Source organism: Parasteatoda tepidariorum, chromosome 7 (genome assembly GCF_982258835.1).
Source record: "Parasteatoda tepidariorum strain Cologne lab strain chromosome 7, Ptep-v5.0, whole genome shotgun sequence".
NCBI classification, from domain to species: domain Eukaryota; kingdom Metazoa; phylum Arthropoda; class Arachnida; order Araneae; family Theridiidae; genus Parasteatoda; species Parasteatoda tepidariorum.
Genome location: NC_141761.1, coordinates 69,063,228 through 69,077,248, shown reverse-complemented (window position 1 = coordinate 69,077,248; position 14,021 = coordinate 69,063,228). Strand labels below are relative to the sequence as shown.

General features: G+C 29.5%; 1 protein-coding gene across 3 annotated transcripts in view; it reads left to right on the top strand.

Annotated features, from left to right (window-relative positions):
• Positions 1 to 14,021, top strand: part of LOC107447207 (uncharacterized) — a 39,856-nt gene that overhangs the window by 825 nt on the left and 25,010 nt on the right. The window contains exons 2-5 of one of the 3 annotated variants that reach the window (XM_016062065.5): positions 1,945 to 2,164; positions 4,030 to 4,204; positions 6,816 to 7,054; positions 9,008 to 9,338. In XM_016062065.5, coding sequence (XP_015917551.3) covers positions 1,945 to 2,164; positions 4,030 to 4,204; positions 6,816 to 7,054; positions 9,008 to 9,178 — 805 coding nt within the window. In that variant the 3' untranslated portion in view covers positions 9,179 to 9,338. Of the gene's footprint in view, positions 1 to 1,944; positions 2,165 to 4,029; positions 4,205 to 6,815; positions 7,055 to 9,007; positions 9,339 to 14,021 lie in introns of those variants that run through there. The other 2 variants (XM_087168022.1, XM_071183324.2) reach the window with 2 other exon arrangements.

The window sequence follows — 14,021 nt, the reverse complement described above, 5'->3', positions numbered from 1 at the left end:
GAAGACAAGGAAGCTTCTGGATCAAGTATTGGGAGAAATTTACCGTCATGGAGGACTTTTTAATGAAACTATCCAGCATTTGAGTTACATGGAGAGGAAAACTTAGAAAGCCTCCCACGGTTAACCTGACGACAAGGGGATTCTTACCCATGATCCAACAACCACTGAGGATATTTTACGTTAGCACTGTGGCTGGTGCGAACCGAGTGCGGAAGTTGAATCAACCAGCCATCGTTGGTATTCGAATCCGGTTTACTTCATTGGAAGACGAGTGCTCTATCTCCTGAGCCACCACAGCTCACTACCGGGCAATTGGAGAAAAAAAAACGTAACTTCCTGAACGATTTAGAGAAAAACGTCTTGATAAATATTTTCATTCCATCGTGCTAATACAATCAATGCTAAAATTGAATTTTAGCAAACTATGAAGAAAAAAATTAATTTTCGAAAAATAATTAGTTTTGACATTTTACAGCTTACCAATTAGAGTTAACCTGTTGTTGACATTTCACTTACCTGTTCTCCTTCAATACCTCATAGATATATCTTAAGCGGTTTAGTTCTAAAATTATATGTGTGCCAAAGCAACCAATAGCAATACGTTTCTATTGAGACAGGAATATGAATCTTCCAATAGGAATAATGACAATGGAAATTAATTGAATGATAGTGAATTACTATTTTAGTTCAGCCTCTGATTTGAACACCTCTATTAAGATGCCAAATGTATAAAAATCTGAATTTTATATATTTTTGTCACATATTATTACTGTTGACTATTATTTACGTCATTTTTTTCTTGCAGGCATTGCTCTTATCATATATATATATATAATTTAAAGCGTTTGGTTCGATAAACTTTTTAAGTTTTTTTTAATTTATGGCTCATAAATAATCTTGTGACTATTTATGAACTTACTTTAGACATCGCTTTCAAAGGTTTGATCATTTCAGATATTAATGTAAATTAGTAATTATTTTATCGCAGTATTAAAACACAAAATAAAATCAGCCTTTTTAAATTATCTTGAAAGTGTACTATATATATATACATATATATATATATATATATATATATATATATATATATATATATATATATATATATATATATATATATATATATATATATATATATATATATATATATATATATATATATATATATATATATATATATATATATATATATATATATATATATATATATATATATATATATATATATATATTTATATATATATATATTTATATATATATACACACAATAAAATGCAAAATAAATTTTGTTTGTTAGTGCTATAATCAAATAAGTAAATTATTTTTAGCTGTTTCATTATAAACTGTAGAGTAATAAATATTTACTAAAGCTAAAACAGAACTAAAAAAGAAATACCCCTCTCATACAAGACTTAGTTAAGCCTAACCATATACTCACTTCACCCCACCTCAGAAAGCAATTATTAATAAATAGAATTTTAAAATTTATTCTTCAATTCTTATGTAGATAAGGTTTTCACACATTCCTCTACCAGTTTGAACTAAATGTAATAGTTTTTGTTAGCTTTTAATGATCTTAGAATCAAGTTCATCAATAGTTCAAATTAATATACTGTATAAGTTTATCATAAACAGACAGTTTGTCAACATTAAATTTTATATTAATTTCTAAAACTGAAACAAAAATGCTTCCCGTAACCCCATTAAATGTCTATTTTCTCCTTTTAAATTGAGATATTATATGAATTATCTCAATTTAAAAGGGGGAAATGGATGTTTTTTACATTTTACCCTATATATACCCATTTTCCTCACCTGACTCTATCTTTTTTTGTTCCTTCCAACGAAATATCTGAAAATGCATTGATAGGGTAAAAAAATTTATTTAATTAAGTTTTTAGTTGAAATTTTTATTTTTAATTGGAAGCTCTTCTAATATTACAGAAGAGCGACTAAAAATGGAGAACCTGTTGCTGTGAAGATAATAGATCGAGATAAACATCCTGAAATATTTGAAGAAAAGTACGTATTCCGAGAAATTAGCATACTGAGAAAGATACGACACAAAAACATCGTCGAGATACTTGAAATAGTGGAATATTCTCCAAAAGTTTTTATCTTTATGGAACTGATCGATGGACCAAATCTACGGGAATATATATGTGTTAGTAATTTATTCTTCAAATCTTTTTTATGGATATTTATTTTGTAGCGCATTTTTATAATGTATGCAGGCCCAAGAAACAATTCCTCTAAATTATTTTTTGCTTCAATAAGTTTTGTTAAAGAAAAGCATGAATAAAGCACGAAGCATACTATAGTTGCGGTTCTATAGACTACAATCTTTCTCAGTGTCTTAACTAAATTCATTTACTAAATTTTATCACAGATTATTAAGCCATATTTTATTGCTAGTTTTACAAAAATCATTACAAAAACCACTTCGGTTAAAATTACCGATCTTTTTGTTGTTTCCATTAAAGTCAAAAAGGCGGCAAATTTTACAATATTCTAGTAGTTCTGACCATATTTTTTCTCAGTGTAGCACATAAACTTTTAAATTGCTTAAAAAAATTTTTTTTTAAAGTTTTAATTGTGTTTCTTTACTCTGTTATGAATTTTTACTTTATTTTTTTTTTACTTTTTACTTTTATTTATTTTAAATTAATTTTTACTTTTACTAAACAGGCCGAAGATACCAGGTACAGCTGACTCCGGTAGAAACTTTTTCACCGACATGAACATCTAAAGTTTGAATATGTAATTGTTCGGAAAATGGAAGCTTTTAAAGGATCAAGCCCTTGAAGCAACATTTTTTACCTGACACAAAATTAAGAAGATACACAGTTGTCAATAAATGATGACAGCTTTTTTTTTAAAAAATATATATAAAGAGGAAGGTTTATTATACTGAATATACTAAAATTATACCGATACCTTGGAATTTTAATCTCTAAAAGGAGATAAAAGTAACTAGAAGGGAAAAAACTTAAATCTTAAGAAACAATATTTAAAAACAAGTTTATTAAAAAGTAATTAAAATCTTTGGTAGTAATATCGATGAAACAAGCACTTGAAATAGAAAATATTTTCTTCCTTCTCTATGAGCTGCAAGATTTACGTCATAAATGTAAATTTTTAGAGCCAGAGGTCTACTCATATATTAGAATGCAGTAAGAAATAAAAAAGGCTGTACAGCACATGCTTGAAGCAACGACAAATGAAGTACCAGAGTTTAAATAGTTTAAATAATTAGTGAACTCTTCAGTTTCTTTCTTCCTTTTCAGTCAAAAAGTTTGCTAAAAAAGTAGTCTAACGGTGCGCTTTTTTTTTTCTTCTTCTCTTTTTCTTTTAAAAAATTTCAGATTGTTTTTCAATCTTTTTCACAGGACATTATACTGACATCTTCGTCAAGGAGAAAAAAATTTGATGAAATTACCGTAAAGTATTTACCATAAATACATTACGGTAATTTCATAAAAATTTCATCAAATTTGGCATTTCTAGTAAAAAAATCAACCTAATTCTGGCTAGACCATTCATTTGATAATTTTTTATTCATATGGTAACGGTTCGCGAGAAATTATGGTTTTCAAAAATGATCATTCTTATTAACACAAATTCGGTAAAAAATACAAAACTGAAAAGTAAATTCAGCATAATAAAGGTTTTTATTGCACAATCTAAGGTAACATGATAAAATTACTAAATTTTACCACAGTTACCAAATTTTATCACATATTATAAAACCATATTTTTTGTAAATTTTACCAAAGTTATTACCAAAATGCTTCGGTGAAAATTACCGAGATATTTTTCTGTTCAGATAAATCAGACACACTGTAAGGTTTATCAAATTCTGGTTGTTTTGTTATACTTTTTTTCAGTGTCGCATTAATGAAAAATAATGTACCAAAATTTTTAAAAAAATTTAAAACTAATATTTTTTGAAGAAAAGAAACTATTAAGTAAAATCGTCTTTTTACGTGAGTTTTTATATTTTTAATTGCATTTACATTTATCTTATAGGACAATGGACTAATGGAGGAAGATATGGTAAGAAAATTTTTCCAGCAACTTGTCGACGTTTTTGAATATTTGCACAAGAAAGGTATTTCTCACAGAGATTTAAAACCAGAAAATGTTATGATTCATCAAGAAGTTGAGGTTAAAGTAATTGATTTTGGATTCTCTGTACAACAGGGCAAGTATTATTATAAGTAATTTAGAGTAGTAATTCTACCGGATGTGTTTGTGGTTATATATATAATCATCGATAATCTTAATGCGTCATAAAAAGATAATTGCCGTCTTACTGTTTCGTGCATTGTCATTGATTCACAAAATCACATGGTATGGTCGTTGATAAGCATAGAAGATGCAGATGAAATTAGTAAAATTACTTGTAAATTATTTTTATCCCTTATTTACCTTTCTTTATTACTCCTTAATAATATTTCCTGCCAAAGTTGTATTCTTGATTTTGATCATTACTCAAAATCAGACAATTAAAAATGGCTTTCCTTTTTTTATAAATATATTAATTTACCGTAAAAAAACTATCGAATAATAAATAAGTCATAAATATTTTCACGAAAAATTATAAGTAAATTTGTGTCCACTCAACGCTTGCGGTTAAAATTCAATACACGAAAAAACTAGTTTAATTTGTAAAGCATTATTAGGCATTATTTCTCTCTACAGATCGAATAATATCTTTCATGAAAAACAATTAAGGAGTTCTAATTGTTATTAAAAATTAAACTGGAGTGTGGAACAAGTTAGTGGATCAAGTTATAATAGCAACTGAGGAAATTATTCGTCAGGTTTGATCCAAATGCAATCGGGAAATTGATCTGTGTCATCGAATTAAAAAATTTCGAGATTTTTGAATTAAATTCTTTTCAATTTTGATGTGGCAATTAATTTACCTTCTGTTAAAAAAACGAATAGGTTAGTGAATTGCGAAAGATGTAATTCTGACTAGCATCTACAAAATGAATATATGGTCATATAATAAATACATTGTACACATAGAGATAGATAATTGCGCATGAAAGATACGAGGCTTTTGGGTGCTATTACTGGAAATATGAAATCTCGGAATGCTATGAAAGATAGAGAGTAATTAAAATTAGTAAGTAAAAGTAAAAAATCAATTATACACGCCTTGCGTGACGTTACAGTTTGAACGTCACGCTTTGAAACGCATTATCTTATGCTTTCCATTGAACAATAATATACTACATAAAGAGTCTTTTCGCAGTAAATTGAAAAAAAATATATAATTTTTGCTTGTGTTTTACGAGGTCTAATTTGCCATTAACTGATTTGTGACAAGATAAGTGATATCTGTTATGACCTCGTAACATTTTAACTACACATATACCTCATTTTTATGACTACAACTGCTATCGTTAAGCAGAACAAAATGGTTGGAAAAAGTAAAAGGGAAAAATACCTTTAATTGCACTAAATATGTTTGGTGAACAATAATTTGTATGCGTTTCTTTTTTTTATGTGGAAAATGAAATATAGAAATGCATAGTTCTGATATAACTATATATATAATATATTAAAAGTACACAATTAATTTTTCTGAAATATTTGCTAAATAAAATTTTTCTACATACTTTGTAGAACAAATTTCACACTGTTAGTATTTTCTTTAGATAATTACGGTAAAATAACTCGATGTCTATTCATTCAATTAATTGTTAAACTTAGGGAATTTTTTTTACTTTCACCGTTTTGAAACCATTTACAACTGGTATGGTTTGAAAAAAATCATAAATATCAAAACAAACGTTTTTTGTAACCATTTACAACTAGCACGGATTCATAACTATAAAAATTAAACTTTACCGGGCATGGAAGTTATGTTATGTTATGCTTTTTGTTAGGTAATGTGCATTTAAGTTACGTTAAGTTATTATTATATTGTGTAAAACAGCTCTATAGTGCTGCCATCTGTGCGTGATGAAGACATTCGTATTTCAGTAGTCCAGAGTCATGTAGGACGAAGGAATGTCCGCATGCATTGAAGAACTGGAAGAAATTTTGTGGTGCCAACGCAGGGATTTCAACCTGGGTTCAGCCGGCCATGAGATTGGCGGATTAACCCTCTTGGCTTAAGTGTACCTTGCTGCAAGGAACTAAGTGACTTCATAAGTGTTCAAAATTTGGGGAAAAAATTCTTGTTTTTTAACAGTATTAAGTGTAAACCATTAATAAACGATTTTTTTTTCATATTTGGAACAAAGAATACAACCGGAACAAGGCTGGATGCATAACGGTTATGGTTGTCTGACGGTTTTTGTTGAATACGACGGGGAAAAAATAAATAAATTGTTAATTAAAATTTTTTCCGAGAAATTTCTAACAGTAATTTTTTTTTGTCGTATGCCTGTTTAGGCAGTGGGGGTGCGATTGTTCCTATTTTTTAGGGGCGCCATCTATGGCCAGGAATTCGACTTCTGCCACGCCATTCACACAACCACAACCCGTTTATAGGACGGGTCACATTCACACACAAAGGAGAAAGGATATAGAACACACACACACACAGAGAAAGAAACATCCATGCCTTGCCCGGGATTTGAACCCAGGACATTTCTGATGCAAGGACAGCTCCCTGCCCCCTACACAGGTCGATGGGCTTTCAACAGTATATAGTATAAATAACAAACTTACAAATTTTTATGCTTTTAAATAAATAGAACTTATGGCCAAGTTGTAATGCGTTTATTACTAATTAAAATACCATTTCTCGTAATAATGTGTCGTTTCATACTCATTGATAATGTTGATTATAGGTGCGTCTGAAGACATGAGTTTGACGAGCTGGGGTCGATCACCTTACACAGCACCCGAAGTCTCACAAAGCACCTATGATCCTTTGGCTTTCGACATTTGGAGTTTAGGTGGCGTTCTTTTCTTCATGGTGACTGGTGAGGCACCTTTTTTATTCTCATCATCTGAAACACTGATTCAGGAACAAAGATTAAAGGCAATATCTTATCCTTCGACTTGCACACTTAGCACACCTCTTAAGGTAATTTTGCTTACAGTATACCCATTCTCATTAAACGGATGTTGATTAATTAGATTGACGGTGTTCAAAAATTGGTTAAGGATAAAAATTAAACTAACAAAGTCACGAATAAATCATTAATTTCCCCCTATTTCCTAGTTGTAGCTGTCCCGCAGTGAAGTGATAGTTAAGACACGGTTCCCATCAGATCACCGATGTCAAGCATCACTGGCTGCGGTCAGTGTGCGGGTGGGTGACAACTTGGATCAGTCTGCGTAGGGACCGAGGGTGTGCGGTATTGGTCCTCGTTAAACTGTGTTACCGTAAAGTGCTCGACTTCGCGTGCAGGTCGTTGGGATCCGAAGGGGGGTGTCATCCCCTCTGCAGAGGATCAAAATTGTGATGGCATGTCTTGGGATCATCCTCAGAGAAGTTTCCCAGACCGTCGCCAATAGCCCATTGTGCAGCTCCAGTGCGACGTAAATGAACAACAACAAGATCTAGTTGTAGCTCAAACTTTTTCCGACAGATGGCGTTTTGGAAGAAAAAACCTATAACTCAAAGAAAAATAAATAAAAATCATAACATGTCTTATAACGACGTGTTACCGAGTGGTTGATGATCACTTCAAAAGTATTGTATTGTGCTTTTTATTCAGTGAATGTTTTTTTAAAAAAATTGTGAAGTTAATTTCACTTTATTTTTTATTGAGATTAATATTTTTAGCGCCATCTGCCGAAAACAATCTGAACTAAAAACAGATAATCTGATATGAAATATTTGTGCCCTGTCACATTAATTTGTTGCAGTAACTATTATTTTTTTAATCATAACTTTTCCCTTCATATAAATTTTTGAAACCGTCAATCTATGTTAGAACGCCTTATAAAAAATGCGTGGGGAGAGTAGATATCGACAATGTCAACCTTCATCTATGAAAAGGTACCCCAACATAGAATCGAGTTAACATGTTTTATATACTAGGTTTATATTAGTAATTTTGAGGTGGTAGATACACTACAGTACTCTCCCACCAGAATTATATCTGTGATAGAATTCGATGAACGAATACCACTAGTAGATTCATTGCTGCTTTGTAAGAAGCCGGTAGAGCTGTATTAAGATCACCGTACTTTTGCTGATCGTGAGAGCTGTATTAAGTTCACGGTCGAGGTCTCTCTTGTGTTGCCTTTAGCAGTCGTCGAGTGTATGCAGGTAGTTGTGTGTGATCGAGACTGAGTAGCAATAGCATAAGGAGGTGGATAATGTCGCAGTCACAAGTAGCAAGTCAACTATTCAATGTGGACCATCCATCGAAGTAGGCGTGTTCAGATTGAAGTCGGTCCAAATTTGTTTACTTTTTTCAAATAAGTATGCTTGACGTGCTTTTGCAGTTACTCTTTTGTTTGCTGGACATTAGACGAAATTCGATATCAGATCCTGCTTCAAACTGGTCACCAAATTTAGCAGTCAAACTAGCAGTATCATGTAAAAAACTACTACGATAAAAACACAGCAAAGGGGGAAATTTTCAGTCACCTCAAGTTATGCCAATATATATTGTATTTTTTTCCTCCAGATTATCGTTAGTACCAATATCAGGCATTGGCATTATAGCGCTTTGGCGATTACATTTGGCGAGATCAGTATCCGGCACAGAAATCTCTCTAAAAAGGATTGATTTTATTGAAATTACATACATTTGCTGACTTGTGTGCTCAATATAGGCTTATAAGTCATTGTCAAGTAGAAAATATAGATAGAACAATTCAGAGAAAGACATCACAAAGAATACATCCAGGGTTACGGCGGGATTCGAACCCGCTACCTCTACGCTTAACAGAGCGTTTGGACCAGCGATACCGCTCGGCCAGGGAGGCCCCTCTAAAAAGGACGAACTGGAAACCATTTGGTGTCAAGAATTTATTTTTCTGAAGCATTTTTTATGGTTAATTTAATTTTACCTCTTTTTAGGAATTGATAAATGGCATGTTGGAACCGAATGTCATAGAAAGATTAACAATAGACGAAATAAGTAGAAGTGATTGGGTGCGAAAAAATGAATCAGTGAGTTCTATATCATCGGAAGAAACTGATATAGTGCAAGATATAGCTGAAATGAAATTTGAGCTCCAAGAATCGTAATTGTAGCTAACTGAAATGTTAGCTCTGTTTCTATATTTTTATTGTATTAAATTATTATTTCTGTCAAAACACCGAATAAGAAGTATACATTAAATCAATCATTTCAATATCCACCATGTTTGGAAAGGTTTTGTATTAAATAAATAATTGCTTTATAATAGTTGTATCAGATTACTAACAACTTTTTTTTGCTCAATGATATTTAAATTTATTACATTATGAATTTCGTTATGAATACTTTCAAGAAATTGATTCGGAAAGGTATACTTAATAGAAGAAAAACTTCCTTAACCTCAATAATTAATAATTTTTATAGCTAATGCAGTTTCTTTTTTCATGTTTTCAGAATAAAGACCTTGTTTTTGAGAGTTTGGTATTGTCAATTTCTTCCACATTAATAATTTTTTATGCCAATGGATTTTTTTTCGTTATTAAATGCAATTAAGTTATGCATTCCTAATTGCACGAAATAACTATTCATCAAAAATAGTTTCTTATTCCGAAAGTGTTACGATATGTCTTAATTTATGCAGTAACAAAATATTTAAAATTCAAAAATAATTTTGAAAGCACTCATCACGAAATAGTTTGGCATCACGGTTAGTTAAAAATAATAAACTATTTTCTACTTATTGAGTAGAAGTATGAAATGCTTATTCTAATTTATTAATCTTTCAGAAGTTAGTATTTTTAAATAAAGAATATTTTAATATTTAAAACAATCATCTTTATTTTCAACCAAGGTTTCTTCTAATAACTAGAATAACTATAAACTTTTTATGAGTAATTTTAAGGTAATTTAAAAATATCAAGTGCGCATATAATGTCATGAAAATTAGTTTTAATTATTCAGCAAATGAAATTATTTTTCCCATTAAAAAGCATTGAAAGCGTTTATAAATACGCTGTATCTTAAAAATTTGTACCTTTCTAAAAAAAATTACTTCAAAGTCATATTAGTTAGGAAAAATAACAGCTATCGATTATTGACTTTAGCTCATGACATTTTAAATCCAAAAATAGGCTTCTTTTAAAATCAATACCAATTTTGACGGAGCAAAGTTTGATTTGTGAATTATATCTGATTTTATTTTTATTCGATATTGGGGTGTGATTTCATTATTGTTATAATAGAATGAGTGTAAACAATAGCAACGTGCTAAGCAGTTAATAAAGATTTAGATCACAAAAACAATTGATGTTAATCTATAAACAATTAATTATTCATGTTTTGATGTAAAAACAATTAATTGATGTTTCGAATTAATTACATGAAAATTAACTAGCCTGCATTTTAATATAATTTTATTGTGTATGAAAGCTTTTGAAAAATGGTCGAATATTTAATTCAGAACCTATTTATAAATCAATATTTATCGTTTTAATAATCGAAAAATGGAAATTGAATTAAGAATATAAACTAGTATTGGAAGTGATGGAAGCTGAATTACGAATATAAACTTGTAATGAAAGTTATAGAGGCAGAATTAAGAATGTAAACTGGTATTGAAAGCAATGGAAGCTGAATTAAGAACATAAATTCGCATTGGGAGTAATAAAAGCTGGATTAAGAATCTAAGCTTGTATTGGAAGTAATGGAAGCTGTATTAAAAATATAAACTAGCTTTGGTATTGGAATCAATGGATACTTAATTAAAAATATAAAGGTTGTTCACTTCATAATAATGTCAAGTGAAAATTTAAAGCGTAATCAAGTATGAAAAACGCTGCTTCAGGAAAACGTCATTTAAAGTTTTGAAACTTAGTTCATTTATGTCTGCGCCAATGCGCTACATTTTTGCCATTTGCATAAATTCAAACGCATACTTTACTGAAAATGCCCAGTGTATAATTATAAAAATATTACAAAATTAAAAAAATGGTTTTTGTTTTGAAAATTTCGTTTATCTAAGCCTTTTTTCTCCTAATATGTTTTCATTGGAAAGGCTAAACTATACAATATAATATTTTTCTTAATTTAATCTTTAAACCAATTATTTTTTCTTTAAAGAATTCTGTTTTACTATTTAAAAAGTTTTTAGTACTTCAGAACTACACACAAAAATTTAAAATTTCCCGCAATGACAAAAAAAGCTAAAAGAAGATTTTAAATCTTAATCCCCAAATTTAAATTAAATTTCGTTAATTTAAATTCACAATTATATATATATATATATATATATATATATATATATATATATATATATATATATATATATATATATATATATATATATATATATATATATATATATATATATATATATATATATATATATATATATATATATATATATATATATATATATATATAACATTTTAATAAAAAGTATTACAACTCAATTTAGTATATAAATGCCATTTTAGAGAATATTATCAGCACAAAATACTTGGCTTGAAAACGCATTGGTTTCGCAATTCCAATTTACAAAATTAACTTCTAAACTCTAAATCATCCCTTGAGAATTTAAAATTTAGTTGGGAAAAATTTACAATTAAATAAATAAATTTATTAATAAAATTTTTTATTTAAAATTAAGAATTCAGTCACATTTCTTCTACAAAACTCTCTATCAGACTGTTCACTGTTCTTTTTAGAAAGAACTTAAGCTCAAAGAGCTTAACATTTTTTTTAAAAAAAAATTTCGCAAAAATTATTTATCTAAAAGTTAAAGTTTTTTCGTGGAGTGAACTTGCTCAACTATTTTCTAAATTTGTTAAAATTTCATTCATATTTCCATGTTGTCAAATTTTTTTTTCTAACCCTTTTTTAGCATTGATAATGATAACTATTAATAATCTACAGTTTCAACGTAACTGTTTATTTGAGTTAGTCCTATGGGAGTATATTTATAGAGAATGGCAAATTGCTAAGATTTTATGCGTTAAGCTCAATAAATAAAACAAAGACAAATGCATTTTTGGAAGACAGAAAATAAACTTCTTTTACTTAAAAAAAGTAATTGTATTGAAATTATATACCTTATTCGACTTTGGCGATGAAATTAAGATAAGCATTAGGTCTTTCATAAGACAATAACAAAACAAAAAAATATCCGATACGCACTGATGGTATAAGAAAATGCTTGTATTTGGTTGTTTTGGTTGAAGGAATTCGAATCAGTATCAAACCATATATTCGCTGTTTGATGATAAGAACTTAAGGAAAACAGTTGTTAATAAGACGAACATGATTTTTATTCAACTTTATGTGGACTTTCTAAATGTTCACGTTTTTTTTTAAATATAGCTAAATATATATTAATGTAATTCAGAATTGTTTCAGATCAAATGTTTTTGTACTTTACAAGAAATATCAATGTATATTCTTTTAAATTTTTACATTTCATATTTTTTTGTGTTTATGTTGCCGTTATTAAATGAAACGATCACTGTAAAAAATAGATACTCATATCACGAAACTTTTTTCATTTTTGACGAAACCGTTTCTTGGTTTATGCAAAAATTTCGTCGATATAAAGAAACAACTATCGCACTTTCTTCGATAAAGCAACTTTCCTCAAAATTGAATACATTATTCATTATGATGTTTTTTCAAAAAAATAAGTAAATAAATAAATGAATAAACAAATGCATCGAACTTCTCTAATAATCGCTTCATCGTGAGTATAGGTGGATCAATATCGCCCCAACAACATAAGTAGAAAGGTAGAACAAAGAGATATAAATTACACCCATGCCCAGAGAGGGATTCGAACCCGAGATTTTTTTTATACGAGGCCAGCTCCTTGACCACCAGACATCCGGTCAGATCAGCTCTTAACTTTACTTTCTATCGTCTAGTATTCATTCTAGTTAACAATCTCCCACAATGCTCTGAAATGAGATTTCGAGTTGAAAGATTTTCGCCATATATTTGAGAGAATCACGTGATTTCGTGACATGATTTCGTATTCCTATTAAGAAATGATTCTCAAATATAACGAAATACAGCCGATTGGATCGTCAAAAATGAGTTTCATTTCTGAGAGTTTTGGCATTCTATTGAACATCTCGCTCTCTTAGGTGTGAAATCGAATTATTTTATACATTCTTTAATCATTTAATCGAAGGCCTAAACATTTAATAGAATGATAAATGCATAAACAAAGTATGAAATAAGAAAAATTTTATGTACACTCTTCAATAGTCATTGTATTAAATGCCCATATGTTTTTCATTAATCATGCCTAAAAAATGTGTCAAATATTAATAGTTTTATACTTCACCAGTTTGTCATTCTATAAAATGACTAAGCAATGTGTGAAATGTTAATCAGTTTATACTCTGCCAGTTGATGTTGATTATTCTAAATGATGGTTATCGTGCATTTTATAGAATACCAAATTTCATATATTGTCGATATATATATATGTCTAAAAAGCAATATTAAAAGCAAAACTTAAAGCATTGCACAGCTGTAGTATTCAACGCAGAAAAATACTGTAGCACATATGACAAAGCTGCAGTTTCAGTTAGTTTGTGTTCTAAACAATGACTATTATGCATTTTATAGAAACCCGGATTTCACTGATTGACGACAATACGACTGAAAAAGAATATTAAAAGCAAAAATTAAAGCATAATACACCTGTAGAACTGAAAAGCTGTAGTATCTGTGACAAAGCTTCGGGTTCAGTTGTATGCATTTGTATTCTATTCTTGTATTTTAATTGGTATTCAAAACAATGATAAGCCCATGCCCGGAAATATCAACTTACACGGCTAGGGGAGCTTCGCCTATTATGAACTGCTTTTTCGTATACTTCTGAACAAAACATAGTAGAGTAGCCGCTGGCCGTGTGCGACGACATTTCCGAGTATGGGTACCTAAGCAATTTTA